We start from the raw sequence: 26,195 nt of genomic DNA on the forward strand, positions 1-26,195 counted from the left end.
AAAAGTCCATTAGATGCGACAAGCTCGGCACTTAAACCGGCTCTTCCCGATTGCCCGGATGTGGTGGCAATCGGGTTAATGAGGGGTTAATAAATGCGCACAACTGTCATCAAGCCCAAAATTAATGATGGGTAGAGGTCTATGAGACCCCCCATCACTAATCCTATAAGTAAAAAGAAATACATAAACACCGAAAAAAATCATTTATTTGTAATAAAATACAAAAAAAAAAGCACATTCTTTCACTACTTTATTAACCCCCAAAACACCTCTGCAGGCCTGACATAATCCACACAAAGTCCCACAGCGATTTAGCTGTGCTAGATATCTGAAGTGTTGTAAAGGTTCTCATGGTCCTATTTCCCTGAGTGACATCATAGCTGAACGCGGCTGGCTAGCCTGCACCCCCTGCCAGCACTGTCACTGTTAAAGTGCAGGACTGTATCCCGCTCTCCGCCAGCCTTTTAACAGTGACCATGCCAGCTGGGGAGTGCAGGGCAGTTTCTTAAAGAGACAGCGCACCTTTACGAAAAACCCCACAATTTACCAGGAATCTTACCAGGGTGTCCCAATAGAGCTGCACTATGATTTCCAACCCCAAATTCAAAAGATCAGTTGCCTAAATAGTGCAACTTTAGTAAAATCCACACTGTGTCCTGCTCCCCGTCAGCCCTTCAACACTGACAATTCCATCCAGGGAGTACGGGGCAGCTCGCGCCCCCCTGCCGACAGTGTTAAAGTGCTGGCAAAGTGCGGGACAAGGCCCCGCACTTAAACAGTGACAGTGTCGGCAGGGGGTGTGGGTTGCACTCCCCGACCCACTGACAGTGTTAAAGAGCTGGCAGAGTGCAGGGCACAGCCAGTCTCTGAACACCGCTGCCGCTGAGGGGAGCTAGTTTGGGTCCCGTTGCCAATGGTGCTGTCTGATGATCCGTGATCTGCCTCCTGGCACAAAGTTTTCTTCTTTGGTGGTCCCGTAGTGTCCCGGGTCCCGCTCCCCACTATGGCTAAGTGTGGGAGCCTGCTCTCAGTGTTTACGCCTGGAATTTTCTGGACCGTTTTGGGTGGAAAGTCCTATCCCCCTCGTTGCGCTAGTACCCAGATTCTGGAGCGGTTGGGAACAAATCTTGAAGGCTCCGTTCTCCACGGGTAAAATTATAGGGTTGCCTGAAGCTACTCCCTGACTTGGGGTCCACGTACCCAGTCGTGCCTCGGTCCCAGACCTGTGATGGTGCAAGGCCGCTGGCTGTCCTCCTCGACAGATCCATGCCGCTTGCCACGATCCCCTGCGACCGGGGGTCCGACTCCTCTAGGCCCAGACCACCGTCTGCTACCTAGATAGGTTCCCAGGAGCCCTGCTCCCGACCTCCTCTCTCTTTCACCACTCAGACTACTCTCTTTTTTGACACTCCTCACCTCCCCTTCCCCAACCCCCCAGGTGGGCGACTATTCCACTCAAGCCGTCCACTGGTGTGGTTGGTGGGTGTGGTGCAGGGTGTATCTAGGATTTGATTGGCTGATGTAGGCAACACCATATGGTTAGCGATCTTAAACCAAGAAGGAGGTGGATACTGCATGGGAAGGCAGATTGTGCAAGATTACCCGATAGTCCAGGGGAGTCATACCTCCACCAGCATCCACAAATTCCAATCACACCTCGCACCACACCCTGTCAGGCACACCAGTGGGCTGCTAAGCTGGAATAAGGCCGCCCACCTAGGAGTCAGGCAGGGAGTTGGGAGGTGACAAGTCAGTCGGCCCCAACTGAGCAAAGAGTGGAGTGGTAGCTCTCGAGCAGTGAGTAGCTCGAGGAAGCTGGGAGTTGGAGCTCCCAGGGGAGAAGCAGATTGGGTTGCAGATGGTGGTCTGGACCCGCAGGAGTCGGAGACCGGGTCGCGGGATTTTGGGACTGGGTCCCTGGCTAGTCGAGGAGGACGGTCGGTAGCTGCAGTCCAATAACCGGTCTGGGGCCGAAAGCACATCGGGGTACTGGACCCTAGGTCGGGGAGAGGCTTCAAGCAACCCGGCAATTAACCTGCGGAGGACAGGGCCTTTATGGACTGTTTGCACGAAGTTCAGAGATCGGGGGCATTAGTGCAGAGAGGGGTATATGGCTTTTCAAACAAAGCAGCCCACTGAAATCCCAAGTGTAAGCTCCTGAGAGCAAACTCCTCAGCTACTCATAGTAGGGAGCGGGTCCCGGACAGCTGCAAGCTTACGGGCCACTTGGACACTTCTAAATTCTGTGCACGGAGGCAGGACCAGATCATCAGGCAGTGGTGCAGGGGACGGAACCCCGCCGAGCTCCCCAAGAGGGCAGCAGCACCCAGAAACTTTGTTTACTGCGTTGTCAGCGTCTGCTTTCCTGATTAAGTGAGTACCTGATTAACCCCTGCTATCAGTGAGTCTGCGCTCCCCCTGCAATCCGTCCCACTATTCAGGGTCCCGGGGCCTTTCCCTACCTGTGGAGGGTAACGTCATCTGGCTGCCCCACTCCATCACCCGGGTACTCCCAATGGCAGCGGCGGTACTCCATATTACCGCACACCACGGGTGGCGTAACGATCTATTTAACTCCCCTGTAAATAACCCTTCATCACGTTTCGGTGTGTCCCCGAGCCCCCGGGTCCGGAGACCCTCGAGCCACGAGCAGCGACACTCTGATCCAAGCAGTTTGTTCGCTGCTGGGGCGGTACACGTCCGGGACACTACAGATTGCTATTTTTAGGCTGGGGGCCAAACAACAACATTAGGCCTCCACAGTCTGAGAATACCAGCCCCAGCTGTGGGGCTTTATAATGGTTGAGTATCAAATTTGGGGGGGGGGGAACCACACGCCGTTTTTTTTAATTATTTATTTAAATAGTTTAAAAAAAAAAAAAGAAGAAGAAGCTGCATGCGGTTCCTCTTCTTTTGATACACAGCCTAGATAAGTGCAGGACTGGGGGCTGCACCCTGTAGTCATATGCTTTATCTGTGCTGGGTATCATAATGTGGAGAAACCCTACGCCAATTGATTTATTTATTTTTATACCATGATACTGACCCACAGAAAGCGCCCGTGATTGGTCGCAGGCAGACGCTGTCACACAGGCTGGGGGCTCGTATGACTGCAAGCAATCACAGGCACCAGAATGGCTGGTGGGCGGGGAAAGCAGTGCATATGGATGAGCAATGATGAGAAGCCCAGGAAGTGAAGGAAAGGCCACAAGAACAGTTTCCAGCAGCGACATAACCTTGGTAAGTATGAAGCGCTCGCTTCATTCTTATTTTCTTTATTTTTCCTTTTTTTTTTTAATTTCTCGAGTGCCGGATCCGTATCAAACACCCGGGTAGCTTTGAAACCGAGCGGATCCGGACTTTTACAGTCCGGGTCTGCTCATCACTCATTGCTACCATCAATTTCTAAATTTTTCAAATGAAATGGAGAATTGTCCAATGTTCAACTTCTGATCTGTGTTTTGTGTTCTGTTGTGAATAAACAGAAGACATTTCTTCCTTTACATTTTACACAGCTTTTCAACCTTTTGGAATTGGAGTTGTACTTAAACATCAAGTAAATTAAATTATTCACTGACCACTCCTAGAGGAGCCCGGACAAAGTTAAATAGATTATTTGTGATGTTCAGTAGCTTCAGGAAAGTCTTGTCATCATAGTCCCATCTTTTGCCAAACACAACCAAGTTTATAATGTTGTTCACTGCGCATCCTAGAACTGTATGAGGGTTGAAAGCTTCACCTAGAAACAAGTGGTAAATAGATTAGACAAAGGGACGTAATATGTCTGCCAAAAAGATGAGTTTTTAGGGCACACCTAGATCTGTGGATGTTGGGAATTAACTTGATTACTCTGTGTAGCACTTTCCAGAAAACTTGGGCAGCACAGGAAAAGTCTTGGAGATTGGTGGGGAAAGTTCAGATACTGGAGGATGTTAGTCTAAGATCATTAGTATAAAGGAAAGTACAAGTCAATAAAGGTAAAATGATAAATAAAGAGATAAAATAGGAGATGTAAGAAGATATAGCACTCTGAAAAGGATAGTTAGGGGGTAGAGATAGAGATAAGGGAGGAGATTTAAGGTGATGCAGCTCTGTGGAGAGGACAAATAGGGTGGTAAACAGAAATGAAAGAGGAGATGTAGGGTGGTGAAGCTCTGTGGAGAGTTTTGTTAGGAACGTGATGTTTATAAGGTTTTCTGAAATGGATGGAGAAACAGTGTTACTGGCATATGATGGATGGACAAAATGTTACTGGAACAGGGTAGAGGCATTGGTGTACAGATTGGACAGAAATATGAGCCTGAATGCTGTATTCAGGAAATATGGGGGGAGAGAAGAAAGTTTAGTTGGATGAAGCTTGATTAGGTCATGATTCTTATTATCAGGGCTCTACTCTCCTGCAGAGCTTTTACTGGGCTTCATATTTTCCTCTGGTGAACTTGTTGTTCCCGGTCTAGCACTGTGTGGTGTAGGAAAGGTCTGTTCTTTGGAGTCTCGTTCCGGGTGATAACTTTGCTTTATCTGGGAGCTAGTTCACCTGGAACGCTGCCAGCGATAGTTCCTGTTTAGCAGTGTTAGTCTCTGGTTCCCTTAAGTGAGTGATCGGATCTTATGCCGCTACCTAGTTCCTCATACCCTGTCCAGTCTCCTCCTCTACTCTGACTTGTCTTTGCATTTGGCTTCTCTCTCCCTCTGTTACTGACATGATCTCCTGGCTCCTGACCCCTGGCTTGTTCGACTACTTTGCAGATCTCCTCCACTAGTGTATCTAGGGACTCCTAGTCGTTTAGGGTCTCATTACACCTGGGTGGGTGTATAGCATCACAGATTAACAGTAAATTGCTGTAATTAAGAGCAGATTGGTTTCTGTTTCAGTGAAAGAAAAAGGACAAATTCTGGAAATATTTCGGAGGTGTCGGTAACAATTGTAAAAGTGATTAGCTAGGGAGAGAAGTGAAGATCTGCATGAAAAATATGCTCACAAATAACATACAATTTATGGCTCTAGAGACCTTACCTGATTCGATTCAACTAATTCAAATTTATCACTTTTGTAAAACCACAAGAACTTGCGATAGTAATAAACTCATCTTTCCACAATATAGAGCTCTGTGTTAGTCGGTCCAGTGATCGCCACAAGTCAACAATCTCTATGCATGCAGCTCCTTCAAGTTCACTTTATTGAATGCACAATAGAAATATGCCAGAATGTATGTAATCTCATGGATTATATTCATCCATTTTCCCATCACAATCTTCTGATCCAATCATCCATCTCTCTCATCCACATGTATCTGCTTTTGTCAAGTACTGCTGAACCCAGTATCCCCCAGTTGTCTACTGTAGATCAGACCTGGGCAAAGAGTCACCGGTGGGCCACATCCAGCCCTCTGGCTGTTTCAGTCCGGCCTGCAAACAGAGATAGCTAAACGACTGACAACACTGTCCCATGGAGCGCACCATGCCCTCCCTGCCCACCATCTGCATCCATATAATCACCGCTATCAGCATCCTCAGGAGTGAGGGACAGTTCTAGGTGCATGTAATTAAAAAAAATCAAATACTGCGCTGCATCATGCAGTTTGCGTAGCGTTCCAAAACAGCAGCGTACAGGCAGTGGCAACTATTGGCTCAAATCTACCAAAAACCATAATTTGTACAGCGTACCTTGCTGTGTGAATATCATCTGAAACCTCATACTACATTGCATCACGCAGCTTTGCGTAGGGGTCCTGTAGCGCCCCTGAGCCACTCAGGGTACTATGGGAACTGCATCCTCTCGGGGATGCAGGACCTACCCCCTGGGACCTGTAACACCAGTGCCAGCAAGAGCAACACGCCTAAAATTCCCAGTTGCCACTTACACCAGGGCTCAAAGTGTTAGTCAGATAAGGGGGTGGCCACCCAGTGGACAGAGCTAGTCCAGGAACTAGCCAGCCTGGTGGGAGAGGGGCAAGGGAGTCAGAGTCTGGAAGGAGGAAGTAATGAGTGCCTGGACTTGGGTCTGTGTAACAGTAACCCGGGGCATGGGAGCAAGGTCACCAAGGCAGGTGCGCGGAAGCAATGCTGGGACCGGAGCACGCACAGGGCACAGGGCCCTAGGTCAGGCGACAGTTCTATACGGCCTGGCAATTAACTGCATGGTGAGGGTACCTCCACGGGCCTCACTGACCTACAGATCCGGGGGCATCAGCAGTACAGTAAGAATCGGGGTTCGGACACATACCTTCCCACAAGGTCCACACTACCCGCCGGACGGAGAAAGAGAGGGACTGCAACCACCAAACAAGGGACAGTCGGACCCCCAAAGTTTCAAGCTTTGGGGTCTCAACTACACAGAGCCGGACAGAGAGCAACCAAGTCACTATCTGGCACTGGCAATACAGGGACCGCAACCAGCCGTCCAGGGTCCACAGTGGGTAAAGACTGTTCAATACAATCCACGGACTGGTCTCCCTTAATACTGAACCGTACATCTCCCAGGCTCAGCCCTACCTGCGGAGGGCCTACCATCACAGCTGCCACTACCACCAGCCCTGGGAGTACCCACCTAAGCAGCGGGGGGTTCCACAACTGTAATCGCAACTCGCAGGTGGAGTCACATGAACATTAACTCTCATCTCCCCTGTAAATACTCCCCTTACAAAAGGGGCCCAGGGCACGGAACCGGGCAACAGCCACCAAAGCAACATCCCTAATAGTATATGCTGCCCGGGATAGAGTACCCTATTCCCTGGGCGACACATCCCCTTTTCCTGGCGTCACGAACAGAATTTGAACAGGGCCCATTAACTCAGGTGAAGTGTGATTTAAAGACTGTGTTTAACGGACTATTTGTGAAAAACTGTCACCATCTTTGATTATTGTGAAAAATGGGCTGCGCCATCACTGACAAAAGTGTGCGAAAATGCAAAAGTGCGAACAGCCGACTCCGCCCCTGGGGATTGTACAAAATTCAAAAGTGAAACTAGCTGCCGGAAGGGGCGCCGGCAGAATGCACCCTAGCCTTCTGGAGCAAGAGCAGCTCTGCAAAACAAGTCCAGCAGACCTGCAAACGGCAAACTGTCTACCCCTCCAGCCCGCGAACCAGAGTGACCTGGTCGCGGGACCGTACCCTGGCCTGAAGAGGAACTGGGGCGGCTGTGCCATCGGATGCAGCTACAGATGTGTGGCGCCCTGGACAAGCCAGGGACCACAGAGCACAACACCAACACACCCCACACTCCCAGCAGGCACACCGGGGTCAGACACAAAACCCTTGTTGCCTTCCTCCAGGGGCTGATGTCCACACCAGGGGGTGGGCCAGGCAGTTGGGCCCGCCCACCGAGGAGTTCACAGTCCTGGAGGCGGGAAAAGTAAACAGATTAGTTTTGGAGGTGAAAGTGGAAGGAAGGAGAGTGGTAGTGGAGCAACTAACTGACAGCGTCCGGGTGTGTGGCCCGGGCGGTACAGCAAGGTTGGCAGACGGTGGTGACCGTCTGCAGGAGTGACCGATTGGAGTCTACCGTAAGGACCGTGGACAGGCGGTGGCCCGGCGGTACCAGACTGGTACATAAAGAGAAGTCAGCACCATCTGGCAGGGGTTTACGGACCCTGACAAGGCTAGGAGTCGCCGTGAATTTGTCGAATCCGTCAGCGAAGGGAACCTCCTCGGTTCCCCAGCAGCCAAGTCCCGACAAAAGGCAACCGCCCAACCGTGAGAGGGAGACACCGCCACCGCCAAGGCAACCGTTTTCCAGGGCCAGAGCCTGCGGGCAAAAAGGGGCTCCTCCAACCCATATCCAAGCTGGGGAGCGGGTTACCGGTGGGAACCCATCGTAACCATCTACCGTACATAGGTGCAGGGAAAGGCAGTCACCATCGACCTGCCGGGAGCAGAAACCACCGCAGCCGTCAGTGGGACCCGTCCATCGAGCCGTGTGTTTTACCGAGAACTGTGTCTTCATCATTGGCTGAGTGAGTACCACTGTGCCGTGCGGCACAGCGCTGCCCCTGCAACCCTGCACCTCACCAGGCCCCGTAACCCGCCTGCCCTCCATCCCTTCCCCCATCACCGGGCCCCGGCACAACCAACCCCCTACCCACGGAGGGGAGAACTAACAACAAAGCTGCTCCCTGTCACCGCTCCCGGGATCCCCGTCCAGAGCAGCGGTGGTGTCACCAATATCACCACAACCGTGGGTGGCGTCACGGACAATACTCAAATCCACCCTCCAATCAATCCCTACCCCTTTTCACTCACGGGCGAGGAACGTTGCTCGAGTCCCCGGGATCCGGCCCACCGAGCAGCAGCAGCAGCGGCCGGACCCGAGCAGTGGGAGAGCGCAGCGTCCCCTCCCCCGCCCGTGACAGATGATTGGGCAAATTGAGGACTGGCGCACGGAGATGATGGGGGTAGTGGCGGCTGTGCGAGCTCAGAATGCAAGGGCTCTGCACGAGGAGCAGCACCAGGAGCCGGTAAGCGTGGCAACCTTCTCAGCCCCACTAGTCCCCATGGCCGCGGAACCAGTAACACCCGTGACCGCTGACCCGCCAATACCATCAGGCCCTCCGACCACGGCCAGACCGGACCAGGCTGCAATGCCACCACCCACGACAGGACCGGACCAGGCCAGCTGCAGGCTGCAGCCCTGGGATACCCGACGACCACTGGAGTTGCCGGTGACCAGACCGACCAGATACCCGCTAACTGTGATCTGGATGCGGGCTATTCGGGTTTGGAGGGTCTGAGGTTTGAGAGACAGAGGGCTGTCATGGATGAGGAGGGAGAGAGAGGCCTGCCAAACCACCATCCGACAGCTGCACCAGGAGCAGCAGACTCGGGCTGCCAAGAAAAAGGCAAGTGGCAGCTCGAGATTTGCAGGAGAAACAGCACTTGCGCCAAGCCAGCTGCGGAGCCCGCGGGGTCCGGTACCAGGGCATAGTCGACAAGTTTGATCAGCAGAAAGGTTGGGGGTTCATAAAGGAGCATGGTATGCATGTTGGCATATTTGTGTCCCGTGCAGGGATGTGCAGGACAGCCATGGATCACCTTTCCATCTACATCTGATATTCATGATTCTTAGCCTCCTGATGATCCTTGTATCCTGGAAGGGGAAACGCGTCGAGGCGATATGAGAGCATGCAATTAAAGGGAAGTAACTATTTTTTCTCCCTTGGGTGTATCTTGTTCACCTTCATATGCTTGGCATATCAAATGCCTATTTGATTTTCCTTGGACACTGCACTGTTTGTATATACTTTGCCTTGATTGGGGTTGTGTAGTGTCTACTGAGAGAATATATTCATGTTTTTGATGAGTGTTTCCATGCATTATGGCCACAGTACATCAGGACAGGGGAGGGAGTAAAATTACAAACTGATGGAATGGTGCACATTGTGTTCAGTTGTGATTCCCCTCTTTTTTTGGGTCCTGTATAGTTGTTTTCAATGACCTGGAAGCAATTTGTAGTCTGACATATATAGAAAATTATCATTTTCTTTTTCAATATTTTAGAAGCATTTTACAGTCTGAGATATATTGAAAATTACTAATATCTTGTATGCATGACTACCATTGTGTGGCCACTAAGAGTGTATTTATATTTAATTCACTAATCAGTTAGGGTTTAGTGAGGGACAGCCGACGTGGAACGGGGGCGCCCAAAACAGTTACGGTGTCAAACCCTCCGTTGGCAGGTAGGAGCAAGGTCCCCCTAGGGAGTTGTAGGGACCCCATATATTTCAGCTCCTCCTCTCATGTGAGCCTACGTGTGCAATATCACGGGGTGTTTTTTTCATTTTTAATATATATCAATAAAGATAGTCATTTTTAATTGGGATAAATCTGAAAAAGTTTAAATCATAATGCTGAGAGGTTAAAATGTTTTGGAAAATGTTGATAAAATTACCCAATTTCTGAAAAGTCATTTGATTCTGAAAATGTTGCCTAATAATTTGAAAAAGTTGCCTAATGCCTGCAAATTTTTTTTTTTTTTAAAAAGTTAATTTAAACATCACCACAGCTGCAAGACTGGCAGCAGCTAAAAACCTTTATTGTAAATATGTTGCGCTACATGCATCCATCAGAGTAAACCCACTTTTCCATCAGGACCCTGATACCGCCACCAAAGGAGAGGAAGACTGGAGGAAAGGTCTGGGATAGAGATGGCCGAGACCTGGTCACCACAGGAACCGGTGACCTGCCTCCCTAGAGGGTTCTGGGGACCAGGACCTTTTGGGTGGTGTGTTGATGGGGGATACGCACTGCAACATTAAAGCTTGAACCTCCCCTGTGTGGGAAGAAGGTTACGGCATTTACTGCTTTTTATGTTTTAATAAATACTTTTATTCTCTTACAGCCAGAGGACGTGCTGTGTTTTACCAAGGGGGAATGTAGCGCCCCTGAGACACTCAGGGCACTACAGGGTACTGCATACTCTCGAGGATGCAGGACCTACCCCTTGGGACCTGTAACACCAGTGACAGCAACAGCAACACACGCCTAAAAATCCGAGTTGCCACTCACATCAGGGCTCAAAGGGTTTGTCAGATAAGGGGGTGGCCACCCAGCGGGCAGAGCAAGTCCAGGAACTAGCCAGCCTAGTGGGAGGGGGGCAAGAGAGTTAGAGTCTGGAAGGAGGAAGGGAAGGGTGCCTGGACCTGGATCCGTGTAACGGTGACCCGGGAGCAAGGTTGTCAGGGCAGGTGCGTGGAAGCACTGCTGGGACTGGAGCCCGCACAGGGACCTAGGTCAGGCGACAGTTCTATACGGCCTGGCAATTACCTGCATGGTGAGGGTACCTCCACGGGCTTCACTGACCTACAGATCCGGGGGCATCAGGAGCACTGTAAGGATTGGGGTTCGGACACATACCTTCCCACAAGGTCCACACTGCCTGCCCCATGGAGAGAGAGAGAGAGAGGGACTGCAACAACCAAACAAGGAACAGTCGGACCCCCAAAGTTTCAAGTTTCGGGGTATCAACTACACAGAGTGTCGGGGACAGAGCAACTGAGTCACTATCTGGCACTGGCAATACAGGGACCAGAACCAGCCGTCCTGGGTCCAAAGTGAGTAAAGACTGTTAAATACAATCCACGGACTGGTCTCCCTTAATACTGCACCGTACATCTCCCAGGCTTAGCCCTACCTGCAGAGGGCCTACAATCACAGCTGCCACTACCACCAGCCCTGGGAGTACCCACCTAAGCAGCGGCGGTTCCACAACCATAATCGCAGCCCGCAGGTGGCGTCACATGAACATTAACTTAAATCTCCCCTGTAAATACTCCCTTTACTAAAGGGGCCCAGGGCACGGAACCAGGCAACGGCCACCAAAGCGACATCCCTAACGGTATATTCTGCCCGGGACAAAGTACCCCATTCATTGGGCAACAAAGTTCAAAACAGCTGCATACAGACTTTGTTATAATCAATCTCTATATAAGACTGTTTAATAATCTGAACTTTTTTGTGTGTCAAAGAATGAGGAAAACATTTAATAGGGGACCTGGCAGTGGTGGTGATGCTAGTGGTGAAGCTGCTTCAGGGCGAGGACGTAGTAGATCTATGGTAGATACGCTACAAACTAAAACACCTTCCTCTGGTGCACACAGGCCGCAGGCTGGTCTTCGTGATTTCTTAGGCCAATGTACCGCAACATGAATGGGGAAGCCAGAACAGGTTGAGGCAGTTTTAGATTATATGGCTACCAGTGCTTCTGTCGCGGGCGGAGGAGGGGACGCTGCGCTCTCCCACTGCTCGGGTCCGGCTGCCGCTGCGGCTGCTGCTGCTCGGTGGTGGCTCGAGCGGTGGGCCGGATCCCGGGGACTCGAGCAACGCTCCTCACCCGTGAGTGAAAAGGGGATTTTGATTGTGGGGGTTTTGATTATTGTCCATGACGCCACCCACGGTTGTGGTGATATTGGTGACACCACCGCTGCTCTAGACGGGGATCCCGGGAGCGATGACAGGGAGCAGCTTGGTTGTTATTTCTCAACTCCGTGGGTAGGGGGTTAGTTGTCCCGGGGCCCGGTGATGGGGTAGGGATGGATGACAGGCGGGATACGGGGCCTGGCGAGGTGCAGGGTCGTGGGGGCAGCGCTGTGCCGCACGGCACGGTGGTACTCACTTAGCCAATGATGAGGACACAGTTCTTGGTAAAACACACGGCTGGATGGACGGGTCCCACAGACGGCTGCGGTGTTGTTTGCTGCCGGCAGGTTGGTGGTGACTGCCTTTCCCTGCACCTATGTACGGTAGATGGTTCCAATGGGTTCCCACCGGAAACCCGCTCCCCGACTTGGATATGGGCCGGAGGAGCCCCTTTTGCCCGCAGGCGCTGGCCCTGAGAAACGGTTGCCTTGGCGGTGGCGGTGTCTCTCTCACTTGGTTGGACTGTTGCCTTCTGTCGGGACTTGGCTGTTTGGAAACCCAGGAGGTTCCCTTCACTAACGAATTCGGCAAATTCACGGCGACTCCTAGCCTTGCCGGGGTCCGTAAGCCCCTGCCAGATGGTGCTGGCTTCTCTTTGCGTCCCGGTCTGGTACCGCCGGGCCACCGCCCATCCACGGTCCTTACGATAGACTCCAATCAGCCACTCCTGCAGACGGTCACCACCGTCTGCCAACCTTGCTGTCTCGGCCGGGCCACACACCCGGACGCTGTCAGTTAGTTGCTCAGCTGCCACTTTCCTTCCTTCCACTTCCACTTCCCTAGCTGATCTCTCTGCTTTTCCCGCCTCCAGGACTGTGAACTCCTCGGTGGGCGGGACCAACCGCCTGGCCCACCCCCTGGTGTGGACATCAGCCCCTGGAGGAAGGCAACAAGGGTTTTGTGTTCTGACTTCGGTGTGCCTGCTGGGAGTGTGGGGTGTTGTTCTCTGTGGCCCCTGGCTTGTCCAGGGCACCACATTCCCCCTTACTTAAATGCAGACCGTCCGCGGGCTGCCCGTCCATCACCGGTTTTATTTTCACAACTGAAAAATAGAAAAGGTAACACACTATACAATTATAATAACTTCTTCCCACATCGGGAGGTACTCTTATTTAAACGTTGCGTAACGGTTACGGCTTCCGCTCTCTCCCACCCAAGCAACCTGGCCCTGATGCTGCCCCTAAGCAACAGGCAGCACCCCTTGACCCCAGTCCTGCACAAGCTGCCCGAGCGGGTTCTGTCCTTTTCAGGGGACCCACGTCCATGAGGAACCCCTGAAACCCCAAGAGGATTGCCACCGGTTCCGGTGGTGGCTGGGCCCCAGCCTGCTCCACTGCGGGCCCTTCCTCCAATCTGCCTCTCCGGAGGCGGTAACAGTAGAAGCCACAACAAACATTATTTACAGGCCACAAGTTTGTGGTTGCCCTGCTAGTTCTCGGGCATGTTCATAAGGAGTTCCTTATGCATAACTTGAAAAAGGGGGGGTCCCAACGGGGACTAGTTGCCGGCAACGACCGGTTCCAAATCAAAGTCGACAATCAGGTGACTTTTTCACGGTATCATTCACTTATCATTTTTGCAAAACTTTCAAACTTTTCAAACTGCATTTTTAACACACAATGTTCGTGGTCCCAACGGGGACGGTGACAACGGCATTCCACTGCCCTTACTCGGAGTCCTCGGCGTCACTTGGGGGAGGGAGCGCGGTGCACACACGGGCCTCCTGGCTGCCCCTTAACTTCGCATCCAGCGCAAACCACCCCCTCTCCCCACAGTGTCTGGTGTACTGCACCAGGTCGCCCGGCATCAGGGTACGGCCTGGGTGCTCTTCCGGCAGGTGGGCATTAACATCCCGCCGGGCTATGAATACCTCGGCTTCCAGGCCCGGTTCATATATGAAGCCATAGCCCCGGCGGACATCAAACCGCCTCACATGCCCTTCATACAGGGGGCCCCGGACACGGAAGGTCGCTTGGCGGAGGCTCTCTTTCTCCCGGATTGCACGGGCCACCAACTCCGCCTTCTTCCTTTCCCTCTCCTCGATTTCTGGGCCCAACGGTACTGGCTCCCCATCCCAGTACGGTGCTGCTGCGAGCTCCGGCGCACGGGTCGGGCCCCGCGAGACCCTTTGGACACTGCCCACTGCTGGTGATCTGGGCGGAAGGTCCAGCGGTGACTTGGCCTTGGATGCCACCTTGCAGCGGCAACCCGGCGCAACCTCAGCCGAGGTGTGGGGGATGGGCACAGGGGCTTTCCTCCGCTGGGCCTTCGGCACGGAGCGGTCTGTCGGCTCCGGCTCGGGGAATCTCTCGGGGCGTGCCTCCGGTTCAGGCTTCGGGGCTTTCCATGGTAGCACCTCCGGTCGGCTACGGGCTCCGTCTACAGGTCGGTCCGCCTGGGCGGACATGCTGGGTATCGCTACCGGTTGCGGGGGTAGCGGGCCTAGTGGCGGGGTCATGGTAGCCGGGACGGGTGGCGAGGGAGGCAGCAGGGTGAGGGGGTTTAGACCGGGTCCCGCAGCCACGATGACTGACCCACTAGGGGTACCGGGGTGTGGGTCACTCACCCTCCCTTCCGCAACTTCTTCCTCGCGTCTCCGCACGGTCGCTATGACCTCAGTCATGTCGGTCTCCCACTCCTCCAAGAGGAGCTGCATTTTGACCTGCAGCCGTTGTTGGAGCTGCGCGGTCCGGATCTCCACCCACGCCGTGGTTCCAGGCGCGGGGGCTACGGTGCTACGGGACGGCATATACATCTTGCTGGCGGCCTCTCCCAGGAACAAGATGGCCCAGGGTCCTGGCGTCCCTGCTTTTATAGCCGCGCTCACATGCGACCAGCCGCCATGTCGTCCCCCTTAGTCTCTTTCCGGCTCCTCCTCTATTGGGGCGGGATTTAGGCCTTCGCGCCTCCACTACTCGAGGAGACGCTCGAGCGGGAACTCTTCGCGCCCAAAATGGCGGCTTCTGCAAATTTTCGGCCGGACACCTCTGACGGTAACAAGGCGCACCTCTACCAAACGGCAGAGCGGTAAGATCCTGTTCGTGACGCCAAGTTGTCGCGGGCGGAGGAGGGGACGCTGCGCTCTCCCACTGCTCGGGTCCGGCTGCCGCTGCTGCTGCGGCTGCTGCTGCTCGGTGGTGGCTCGAGCGGTGGGCCGGATCCCGGGGACTCGAGCAGCGCTCCTCGCCCGTGAGTGAAAAGGGGATTTTGATTGTGGGGGTTTTGATTATTGTCCGTGACGCCACCCACGGTTGTGGTGATATTGGTGACACCACCGCTGCTCTAGACGGGGATCCCGGGAGCAATGACAGGGAGCAGCTTGGTTGTTGTTTCTCCCCTCCGTGGGTAGGGGGTTAGTTGTCCCGGGGCCGGTGATGGGGTAGGGATGGATGACAGGCGGGTTACGGGGCCTGGCGAGGTGCAGGGTCGCGGGGGCAGCGCTGTGCCGCACGGAACGTTGGTACTCACTCAGCCAATGATGAGGACACAGTTCTCGGTAAAACACATGGCTGGATGGATGGGTCCCACAGACGGCTGCGGTGTTGTTTGCTCCCGGCAGGTTGGTGGTGACTGCCTTTCCCTGCACCTAGATACGGTAGATGGTTCCAATGGGTTCCCACCGGTAACCCGCTCCCCGACTTGGATATGGGCCGGAGGAGCCCCTTTTGCCCGCAGGCGCTGGCCCTGAGAAACGGTTGCCTTGGCGGTGGCGGTGTCTCTCTCACTTGGTTGGACTGTTGCCTTCTGTCGGGACTTGGCTGTTTGGAAACCCAGGAGGTTCCCTTCACTAACGAATTCGGCAAATGCACGGTGACGCCTAGCCTTGCCGGGGTCCGTAAGCCCCTGCCAGATGGTGCTGGCTTCTCTTTGCGTACCGGTCCGGCCACGGTCCTTACGGTAGACTCCAATCAGCCACTCCTGCAGACAGTCACCACCGTCAGCCAACCTTGCTGTCTCGGCCGGGCCACACACCCGGACGCTGTCAATTAGTTGCTCAGCTGCCACTTTCCTTCCTTCCACTTTCACTTCCCTAGCTGATCTCTCTGCTTTTCCCGCCTCCAGGACTGTGAACTCCTCGGTGGGCGGGACCAACCGCCTGGCCCACCCCCTGGTGTGGACATCAGCCCCTGGAGGAAGGCAACAAGGGTTTTGTGTTCTGACTTCGGTGTGCCTGCTGGGAGTGTGGGGTGTTGTTCTCTGTGGCCCCTGGCTTGTCCAGGGCGCCACACTTCCACTTCCGTTTCATTGCCCACACCTGAAAGCTCAAAATCATCTAAAAGGCCCTGTCACACACAGAGATAAATCTTTGGCAGATCTGTAGTTGCAGTGAAATCATGGACATATTGTTCCATTTGTACACAGCCACAAACCTGGCACTGATTGTCCACAATTTCACTGCAACCACAGATCTCTCTCTGTGTGTGACAGGGCCTTAAGATCCATGGTCATCTTTCTTCCACCTCAACCCATTTAAAATTGGCCGAGCAGTGTGAGCCACAGGTTAAGCAGCAGTCACATGCTTTCTGATGACTTTGCTGGCTGGGGTCCCGTGGTCCATCCACGTGGACCTGCCCAAGACGTGGAAGAGATAGAATGCACTGACGCCCTAACACTTGTTTTGAAGGAGGAGTCTGTAGGCTGGTGGACATGGTCTCTGGATCACTGCATTACAGCTCAGAGGATGATGAAACACAGGTGCCAACTGCTTTGGTTTTCATCAGTGTGCAGACTGGGAAGGATGGCAGGGCTGAGGAGTGGGTGAAAAACGATGCAAGGGATAACGACAGGGTGCTTGACCACACCTGGAGTGAAGGCCATGATAGTGACTTGCACAGTTACGATGAAGAAGTGTTCAGGCAGATGAAACAGCACTACAGCAATAAAGGGGAGGATGGGGAAAAAGCTCTGTGGACGGCCCAGAGCCAGTCAACTGCCATCACCCATTGTGCCATTGAAAACCTCACAGCAAAGCCAGATCAAAAGAGCTCCCTGGCATGGTGTTTCTTCCGTGAATTTGCTGATAACAAGAGAGTGGTGGTTTACAAGATGTGCAGTCAGTGCCTGAAGTGAGAAAAAAAAATAAAATCTTCTCAACCTGAGCACCACTTGCCTGTTGCATCATCTGATTTCCAAACACAAGGTGCAGTGGAGTGGTTTCCTGAGAAATCAAGAAAAAACAACAGCACCTCCTGCTCTCACTTCTGCTGTGGTGTTAGTGTGACGCCCTGGACTAGTCAGGTCGTCCCAGGTAGTCCCATGTCTTTCCCCTGAGGAAGCTACACTCTGCTGTAGCGATACACGTGGGGTCATCACCCCAGCCCCTCTTCTGTACTTTCCTCGCCTACAGCCCTCATTCTCACTGGCGTTTGCCCTTTCATCTTTCTGGTTCAACATACTTTTTTTGTGACAGGTGATTGTTGTGTTTCAGCCTATGTGTGTTATTTACTGCAATGCATTGCTAGCTAGTTACTTACCCTATTTATGTCTGGGCATTTTTTTTGGCATTGTATTTTACTCACCTGCCTTATTCCATTGTAATTGTTTGAAACCTTTATGCCAGGCTACGTTCTCCTCATTGGGTTATTTGGCTTGTTGAGGGTGTGGAGTGTTTTTGGTGCCATACACCATTGACACCAAACATAGGTATTCATATAAGCTTGTGCTTTTTTAATTGCTTTTAATATATGTCCATGTCTTGGTTTTTTGTGTCAAATAAACGATATTATTTGTTATATTGGTGATCCCACTTTTTGCACATTTTCTTTTCTCTTTTTTTGCTCAGGTAGTCCCATGCACACACAACCCTCCCCTAAAAAGGTGACAGCAGCCAAACTACAAACCTTTGTCACCACCCTCCAGGTTTGATGTTCACACCAGGGGGCGGAGCCAGGTGGTTGGCTCCACCCACCGAGGAATTCACAGGCCCGGAGGCGGGAAAACAGTTAGAGTTTAGTCTTGACAGTGGAGTGAAGTAGAGTCAAGTTCAAGGGCAGACCTGTGCTCAGGCCTGCCAAAGTCTACACTAGGTGTCTGGGTTGGAGCCCAGTCACCACTGGCAAAGAGGCAGACAGTGTTGGCCGCATGCAGGAGCTGGGATTACAGCCAGTGGAACCGTAGGGACCGGGGACAGGCGGTGGCCCGCCGGTACCGAACCGGGGAACAGATTGGAAACCGGAGTACCAGGAGGGGTACTCAGACCCAGTACGAGGCCCAGAAACAACTAGGCTAAGTCGAATCAACTGATTGAGGACTGGACTTTAAGACCTTTCCCACACAAGACCCGACTGAAGACAACAGCCCAACCATTAGGGTAAATCCACCGCCAAGGCATAGAGACCCAAGGGGCCAGCGTCTGTGGGCAAGCAGGGCTCTCCCGACACACAGCAAGCCGGGGAGCGGACTACCATTGCTTAGGCATAAGAGTCATAACTTTCACACAAGAGAGGTGCAGGAGAAAGGTGGAAACCACCAACCTGTTAAGGGGAAAACTGCAGCCGGCTGCGGGCACCGTTCACCATCTTGTTTGGTTTACCACAGACTTCAGCGTGTTTTCTCATAGTGAGTACAACAGTGCCTTCTAGCCGCGCACCGCACCGCACCGACACCCCGGTACGCATTCGTCCCCTCGCCTCAGCACCTCCCTCGGGCCCCTGGGACCACCATCCTCCTACCCACGGAAGGGGTCAACACCGTCCCCGGGAGCCTAGTCAATGGCAGCGGTGGTGTCTATCCATTCACCACAACCCGTGGGTGGCGTCACGAACTTACATCCCCTGCAAACCACCGCGGCTCCAGACATGGATCTCCCCACCGAAGTCATTACATGTAGCGCCAACCCTCTTTCAGAGCAACGTGACCCCCAGGTCCGTGGAGAGCTCGAGCCACCCACCGACGAGCACGGATCCGAGCGGCTCGACAGCCGACCGAGCCCCGGGGCGCTATACATCGACTCTTCTGGCGTCACAAACAGGATTGAACCCATCCACTTACCTGTGGAAGTGCACCTTGAAGTTATCGTCAGCGGAGTCCCCATTGAAAAATTGCAGAATCCGCCATCTTGTCACTATCCTGTGGCGCGAAGTTTCCCGCCCAAGCCGTCTTCTCCGATCAAAAGGGCGCGAAAGTGAAGCCCCGCCCTCTGAGAGCAGAGCGGTGCTGAAGGCAAGCGGAGTGCCCCGAAAAGACCATGGGGGGAACAGATGGAAAGATGTCGGCGTGCCCGGATGGGAGCGGAGGGGCGCCCGCCGCTGGAGCGGCGGGGCTTGGAAGGAGCAGAGGTAGAATAGCCTTTGAGGACTGCGGCCCGGGTGAGCTTCCCGCCGGAACCGCTGCTTGATTGGAGCGGAAGCTGGGTCGGTTCTGCTTGAAGGTGAGCGCGCAAAGTCTGCAGCTGGTATTCGACTGGAAGGCGGAGGTCCGCAGGATGGTTGCCGTGGTGTGGGCCCGTGAGCAGGGGGCTGCCTCAGCCGTGCAGCGCTGACATCAAGCCACGCAGACCCCCATGTCATCCCTCATCAGCTGGGAGCTGGAGCCCGCCAGTACCGTGACCAGTGAGCCCGAGATAGCACAACTCATGGAGGAAGAGGTACCGTGTACGCTGCCCCCGCCGCCGTTCCCGTTGGAAGTTTACAGCCCAGGGACATACTGCACCTGGATGGGGAGCCCGATTGATCATCAGACCGTCGGCCAGTACGGTCCCCTGCGGTGGTAGCCGCCCTGAAGTTGCAAGTTTTACAAGATTTAAATGTTTTAAAGGATCCACTGCTACGAAACCCCGTGTTCCTTTGTTGAACGTCCATGTTCCCGGGAGACGCCATCCGGTACGCCGGGTGGAAGGAGCCGAACCCTGCCCGACTTATTGAACGTCGCTGCGGTTGGAGTCCCAGTGGGCGCCATCAGGGGTCGGAGCCCCTGGTGGAGGACGGCAGGGAGTTGTGAGGAGCGGGGACAGTTCCCGTTACAGAGCCCGGCTCACCGTACCCGCACCGCGGGCAGTGGAGAAGGGGTCTTTCTGGATGGTGTCACTGAGTAAATGTGGCATTGGGGACCCGTGCTGCCCTGTAGTGGACTGTGGGAGAGTAACTGGAGGAGGCTGCGCCAGCAGCAAAGTCCCGTTTGTAAATAGTCCCTTGACCGGCCTGTCCCGTTTCGCAACCTCCGGAGAGGCAGATTGGAGAATGGGCCTGCGGGAAAGAGATGGCCAAGGCCCGCCACCATTGCAACCGGTGGCGATCCCCCTGGTCAGGGGCCCCCTGGACGTGGGGGCTCTGAAAGACAAACAGGTGTGAAACCCTGCACCCGTCCCGTAAACACCTGGGCCCGTTCCTGGACTGGGGAAAAGGGGTGCTGCCCATTTCTTAGGGGCAGCATCAAGGCTAGGTTTGTTTGGGTGGGTGACTGACTGAAAGATCCGGTCCCGTTCCCGCATTAATAAAAATGTTATGTTTGCAACGTTTAAGCATGTGCCTCCCGTAAGGGAAGAATTAAGACAAATGCTTGGAAGTTTATACCAATGTTATTATGCTTGTAACCTGTTTATCTTTTTCAGTTCAAAAGCAACAAAATAAACAGATGGTGGACGGGCAGCCCGCGGACGGTCTGCATTAAACCAAGGGGGAATGTGACGCCCTGGACTAGTCAGGTAGTCCCATGCACACACACCCCTCCCCTAAAAAGGTGACAGCAGCCAAACTACAAACCTTTGTCACCACCCTTCTGGTTTGATGTTCACACCAGATGGGCGGAGCCAGGCGGTTGGCTCCGCCCACCGAGGAGTTCACAGGCCCGGAGACGGGAAAACAGAGTTTAGTCTTGACAGTGGAGTGAAGTGGAGTCAAGTTCAAGGGTAGACCTGTGCTCAGGCCTGCCAAAGTCTACACTAGGTGTCTGGGTTGGAGCCCAGTCACCTCTGGCAAAGTGACAGACGGTGGTGGCCGCCTACAGGAGCTGGAATTACAGCCAGTGGAACCGTAGGGACCGGGGACGGGCAGTGGCCCGCTGGTACCGAATCAGGGAACAGATTGGAAACCGGAGCACCAGGAGGGGTACTCAGACCCAGTACGAGGCCCAGAAACAACTAGGCTAAGTCGAATCAACTGATTGAGGACTGGACTTTAAGACCTATCCCACACAAGACCAGACTGAAGACAACAGCCCAACCATTAGGGTAAAGCCAAGGCATAGAGACCCAAGGGGCCAGCATCTGTGGGCAAGCAGGGCTCTCCCGACACACAGCAAGCCGGGGAGCGGACTACCGTTGCTTAGGCATAAGAGTCATAACTTTCACACAAGAGAGGTGCAGGAGAAAGGCGGAAACCACCAACCTGTTAAGGGGAAAACTGCAGCCGGATGCGGGCACCGTTCACCATCTTGTTTGGTTTACCAGAGACTTCAGATTGTTTTCTCTAAGTGAGTACAACAGTGCCTTCGGGCCGCACACCGCACCGCGCCGCACCACACTGACACCCCGGCATGCATTCATCCCCTCGCCTCAGCACCTCCCTCGGGCCCCTGGGACCACCATCCCCCTACCTATGGAGGGGTCAACACCAAGCTGCATAACACCGTCCCCGGGAGCCTAGTCAACGGCAGCGGTGGTGTCTATCCATTCACCACAACCCGTGGGTGGCGTCACAAACTTAAGTCTCCTACAAACCACTGCGGCTCCGGCCGTGGATCTCCCCACCAAAGTCCCTACGTGTTGCGCCAACCCCCTTTCAGAGTGACGTGACCCCCGGGTCCGTGGAGAGCTCGAGTCACCCACCGACGAGCACGGATCCGAGCGGCTCGGCAGCCGGCCGAGCCCCGGAGCGCTACATTAGCCTCTGTTGTGTCGGCATATTGCATCCACTTACCATCACCAAGGCTGGCCACCTTCATCCCCGCAAGCACATAATGTGGCAGCAACAGCACCACCACCATCACCTACTTTATTCACACCAACCCATGGAAGTCTGCAGCTCTCCGTCCCCCAAGAAAAAGGCTTGGGACCCTTACTCTTCTTAATCTTCTTTGGGCTGGCACAAATTATTAAGTCCCATGGCTTCCAGTAAAACTTGTATGCTGATGACACTCCTATCCAGCTCTCAGGCCCAGATGTCTCATCTCTGCTGTCCAGAATCCCAAAGTGTCTATCAGCCATATCCTCCATCTCCTCTCACTTCCTAAAGCTCCATGTGTACAAAACTGAATTCATTACCTTTTTTCCATATCACCAGTAAAGGACTTCTACTGGAAATCCGCTGCAACTCTACTGTACTGTATTGCACATCCAAGCTCTTGCCACCTCAAAATCAAAAATATTTCCAGAATCCATAGTTCCTTCAACCCACAATCTACAAAATGGTTAGTGGATGCACTCATCATCTTCTACTTCGAACACTGCAACATCCTCCTCTGTGGCCTCCCTGCTAACACTCTTGCACCTCTCCAGTCCATCCTTAACTCTACTGCACGACTAATCCACCTCTCTCCTTGCTTCTCCCCTCTGCAAATTCCTTCATTGGCTCACAATTTCCCAACATATCCAATTCAAACTCCTAGCATTGACCTACAAAGTCATCCATAATCTGTTTCCTCCTGATATACTCCAACACGTAATCTCCAGTACTCCCATAACCTCCTTGTCTCCTCCACACTTGTACATTCCTCAGCCAATCGCCTCCAAGACTATTTGTTTCTTATCCTCTGGAATTCTGTGCCCTAACACTTTTGATTACCCGCCACATTCAGAACTTCCAGACGGAACCTGAAAACCCATTTCTTCAGGAAAGCTTAGAGCCTTCAATAACGCACCTGTCCACAACGAGAGCTGCTGCAATCCCCCCTAATTTATTGTCTACTCCCTCATTATCCTGAAGACTGTAAATAGAGAACAGGGCCCTCTCCTTTCTGTACCAGTCTGCCATTGGTAATTTTTTCACTGTAAATTATTCTTGTATATAAACCTTCTCAAATACAGCACCATGGAATCAAAGTTGCTGTAAAATAATAATAATAATAATAATAATAATGGGTGGCATTTAAAGCTACAACTTGTCCCACAAAAAGAGCTACATCTAAGGAAATAATTAAAACATGGGTTAACTCCTAGAAGAATGGGAGGAGAAGCGAAAAAATGAAAATTGGCAGCAGCAGGACAGGGATAATAGATAAAAAGTATGTCCCAGATGCTCTTTAAAATTTAAGTACCAGATTTGGGTTTTTTTTCTAGATAAGCTTGACTTGTCCGCATTACTCGCTACTGTGGTGTGCTTAACCATATTTATCGATTCTCTCGTCGTTATTCCTTTCCCAGTACATTGAGACTTTTTACATTTGCAGTTGCCCATTAAGCCATAGTTATGGGGTGAAGTGTCAATGATGATTGAAAACAAAATGATGTCAATGGAGCAGATATAGATGATGGAATTTAGTATCTTAAACAATATTGACCTTACCACATGTGGCATCTATAGATTTAAGCAAGTAAAAAGCTTCTTCTTGTACTCTTTCCTCCATTGATCTTTTACCCATTCCAAAATTCCTTAGTGTGGTAACTGCAAATCGTCTTGTAGTTTTCCAGACATCACCATTTGTAGCTATGATACCTATATAAGAACAAAGACTTCAAGAGTAATCCAAAGAAAACAGAAGTCATGAGCCCCTCAAAAACATTAAGTTGGGAATTCACTGTTGTGATGGAATTTCTAAATATGAATATCCTACAGAGTGACTATAATGTTACCAGTAAATTATAAAACAGTATTAGAATACACAAATGGTACATAAAAGAATATAAAAAAAAATTATAAAAATTATGCACAGGACATGTGATAAAAGAACAAAGCATGATTGGGTCAAAAGTAAAAGAAAAAAAGAAAGCAATATTATATTACCGTATATTATATATACAGTTAGGTCCAGAAATATTTGGACAGTGACACAAGTATTGTTATTTTAGCTGTTTACAAAAACATGTTCAGAAATACAATTATATATATAATATGGGCTGAAAGTGCACACTCCCAGCTGCAATATGAGAGTTTTCACATCCAAATCGGAGAAAGGGTTTAGGAATCATAGCTCTGTAATGCATAGCCTCCTCTTTTTCAAGGGACCAATAGTAATTGGACAAGGGACTCTAAGGGCTGCAATTAACTCTGAAGGCGTCCCCCTCGTTAACCTGTAATCAATTAAGTAGTTAAAAGGTCTGGGGTTGATTACAGGTGTGTGGTTTTGCATTTGTAAGCTGTTGCTGTGACCAGACAACATGCGGTCTAAGGAACTCTCAATTGAGGTGAAGCAGAACATCCTGAGGCTGAAAAAAAAGAAAAAATCCATCAGAGAGATAGCAGACATGCTTGGAGTAGCAAAATCAACAGTCGGGTACATTCTGAGAAAAAAGGAATTGACTGGTGAGCTTGGGAACTCAAAAAGGCCTGGGCGTCCACGGATGACAACAGTGGTGGATGATCGCCGCATACTTTCTTTGGTGAAGAAGAACCCGTTCACAACATCAACTGAAGTCCAGAACACTCTCAGTGAAGTAGGTGTATCTGTCTCTAAGTCTACAGTAAAGAGAAGACTCCATGAAAGTAAATACAAAGGGTTCACATCTAGATGCAAACCATTCATCAATTCCAAAAATAGACAGGCCAGAGTTAAATTTTCTGAAAAACACCTCATGAAGCCAGCTCAGTTCTGGAAAAGTATTCTATGGACAGATGAGAACAAGATCAACCTGTACCAGAATGATGGGAAGAAAAAAGTTTGGAGAAGAAAGGGAACGGCACATGATCCAAGGCACACCACATCCTCTGTAAAACATGGTGGCGGCAACGTGATGGCATGGGCATGCATGGCTTTTAATGGCACTGGGTCACTTGTGTTTATTGGTGACATAACAGCAGACAAGAGTAGCCGGATGAATTCTGAAGTGTACCGGGATATACTTTCAGCCCAGATTCAGCCAAATGCCGCAAAGTTGATCGGACGGCGCTTCATAGTACAGATGGACAATGACCCCAAGCATACAGCCAAAGCTACCCAGGAGTTCATGAGTGCAAAAAAGTGGAACATTCTGCAATGGCCAAGTCAATCACCAGATCTTAACCCAATTGAGCATGCATTTCACTTGCTCAAATCCAGACTTAAGACGGAAAGACCCACAAACAAGCAAGACCTGAAGGCTGCGGCTGTAAAGGCCTGGAAAAGCATTAAGAAGGAGGAAACCCAGCGTTTGGTGATGTCCATGGGTTCTAGACTTAAGGCAGTGATTGCCTCCAAAGGATTCGCAACAAAATATTGAAAATAAAAATATTTTGTTTGGGTTTGGTTTATTTGTCCAATTACTTTTGACCTCCTAAAATGTGGAGTGTTTGTAAAGAAATGTGTACAATTCCTACAATTTCTATCAGATATTTTTGTTCAAACCTTCAAATTAAACGTTACAATCTGCACTTGAATTCTGTTGTAGAGGTTTCATTTCAAATCCAATGTGGTGGCATGCAGAGCCCAACTCGCGAGAATTGTGTCACTGTCCAAATATTTCTGGACCTAACTGTATACAGTACAGACAAAAAGTTTAGACACACCTTCTCATCTCTAGAACAACTGTTAAGAGGAGACTTTGTGCAGCAGGCCTTCATGGTAAAATAGCTGCTAGGAAACCACTGCTAAGAACAGACAACAAGCAGAAGAGTCTTGTTTTGGCTAAAGAACACAAGGAATGGACATTAGACCAGTGGAAATCTGTGCTTTGGTCTGATGAGTCCAAATGTGAGATCTTTGGATCCAACCACCGTGTCTTTGTAGAAAAGGTGAACAGATGGACTCTACATGCCTGGTTCCCACCGTGAAGCATGGAGGAGGAGGTGTGATGGTGTGGGGATGCTTTGCTGGTGACACTGTTGGGGATTTATTCAAAACTAGCTGTACTACCCGGCTTTGCCAGGGTTAATAACTTAACAAAATAGAATGTATTAACATTCCCAGGATAGAATGTATAAATAGAATGTATTAACGCCCGGGATAGTAACTGTCTCTCTGTTTCTTTCCCATTCTCTGTCTGTCTCCCCCTCTGTATATATCTCTCTGTCTCTCTCTTTGTCTGTGTCTCTTTCCCAGTCTGTCTCTTACCCAGTCTGTCTCTTACCCAGTCTGTCTCTTACCCTTTCTTTGCCTGTCTGTCTGTTTCCCTGTGTCTGTCTCTGTCTCTTTGTGTCTTTCTTACCCTGTCTGTGTTTGTCTCTTTCCCTGGCTGCATTGTGACACACCAACATTCCATATAAGGGCGTAG

The 26,195-nt window shown here is 51.6% G+C and overlaps 1 protein-coding gene across 1 annotated transcript in view; it reads right to left on the reverse strand.

The window, feature by feature from the left end:
• Positions 1-26,195, reverse strand: part of LOC142311900 (cytochrome P450 2G1-like) — a 204,365-nt gene that overhangs the window by 51,956 nt on the left and 126,214 nt on the right. The window contains exons 6-7 of the mRNA XM_075350742.1: positions 23,356-23,505; positions 3,579-3,739 (exon numbers count right to left, since the gene is read on the reverse strand). Coding sequence (XP_075206857.1) covers positions 3,579-3,739; positions 23,356-23,505 — 311 coding nt within the window. The remainder of the gene's footprint in view (positions 1-3,578; positions 3,740-23,355; positions 23,506-26,195) is intronic.

This window comes from Anomaloglossus baeobatrachus, chromosome 5, assembly GCF_048569485.1.
Source record: "Anomaloglossus baeobatrachus isolate aAnoBae1 chromosome 5, aAnoBae1.hap1, whole genome shotgun sequence".
NCBI classification, from domain to species: domain Eukaryota; kingdom Metazoa; phylum Chordata; class Amphibia; order Anura; family Aromobatidae; genus Anomaloglossus; species Anomaloglossus baeobatrachus.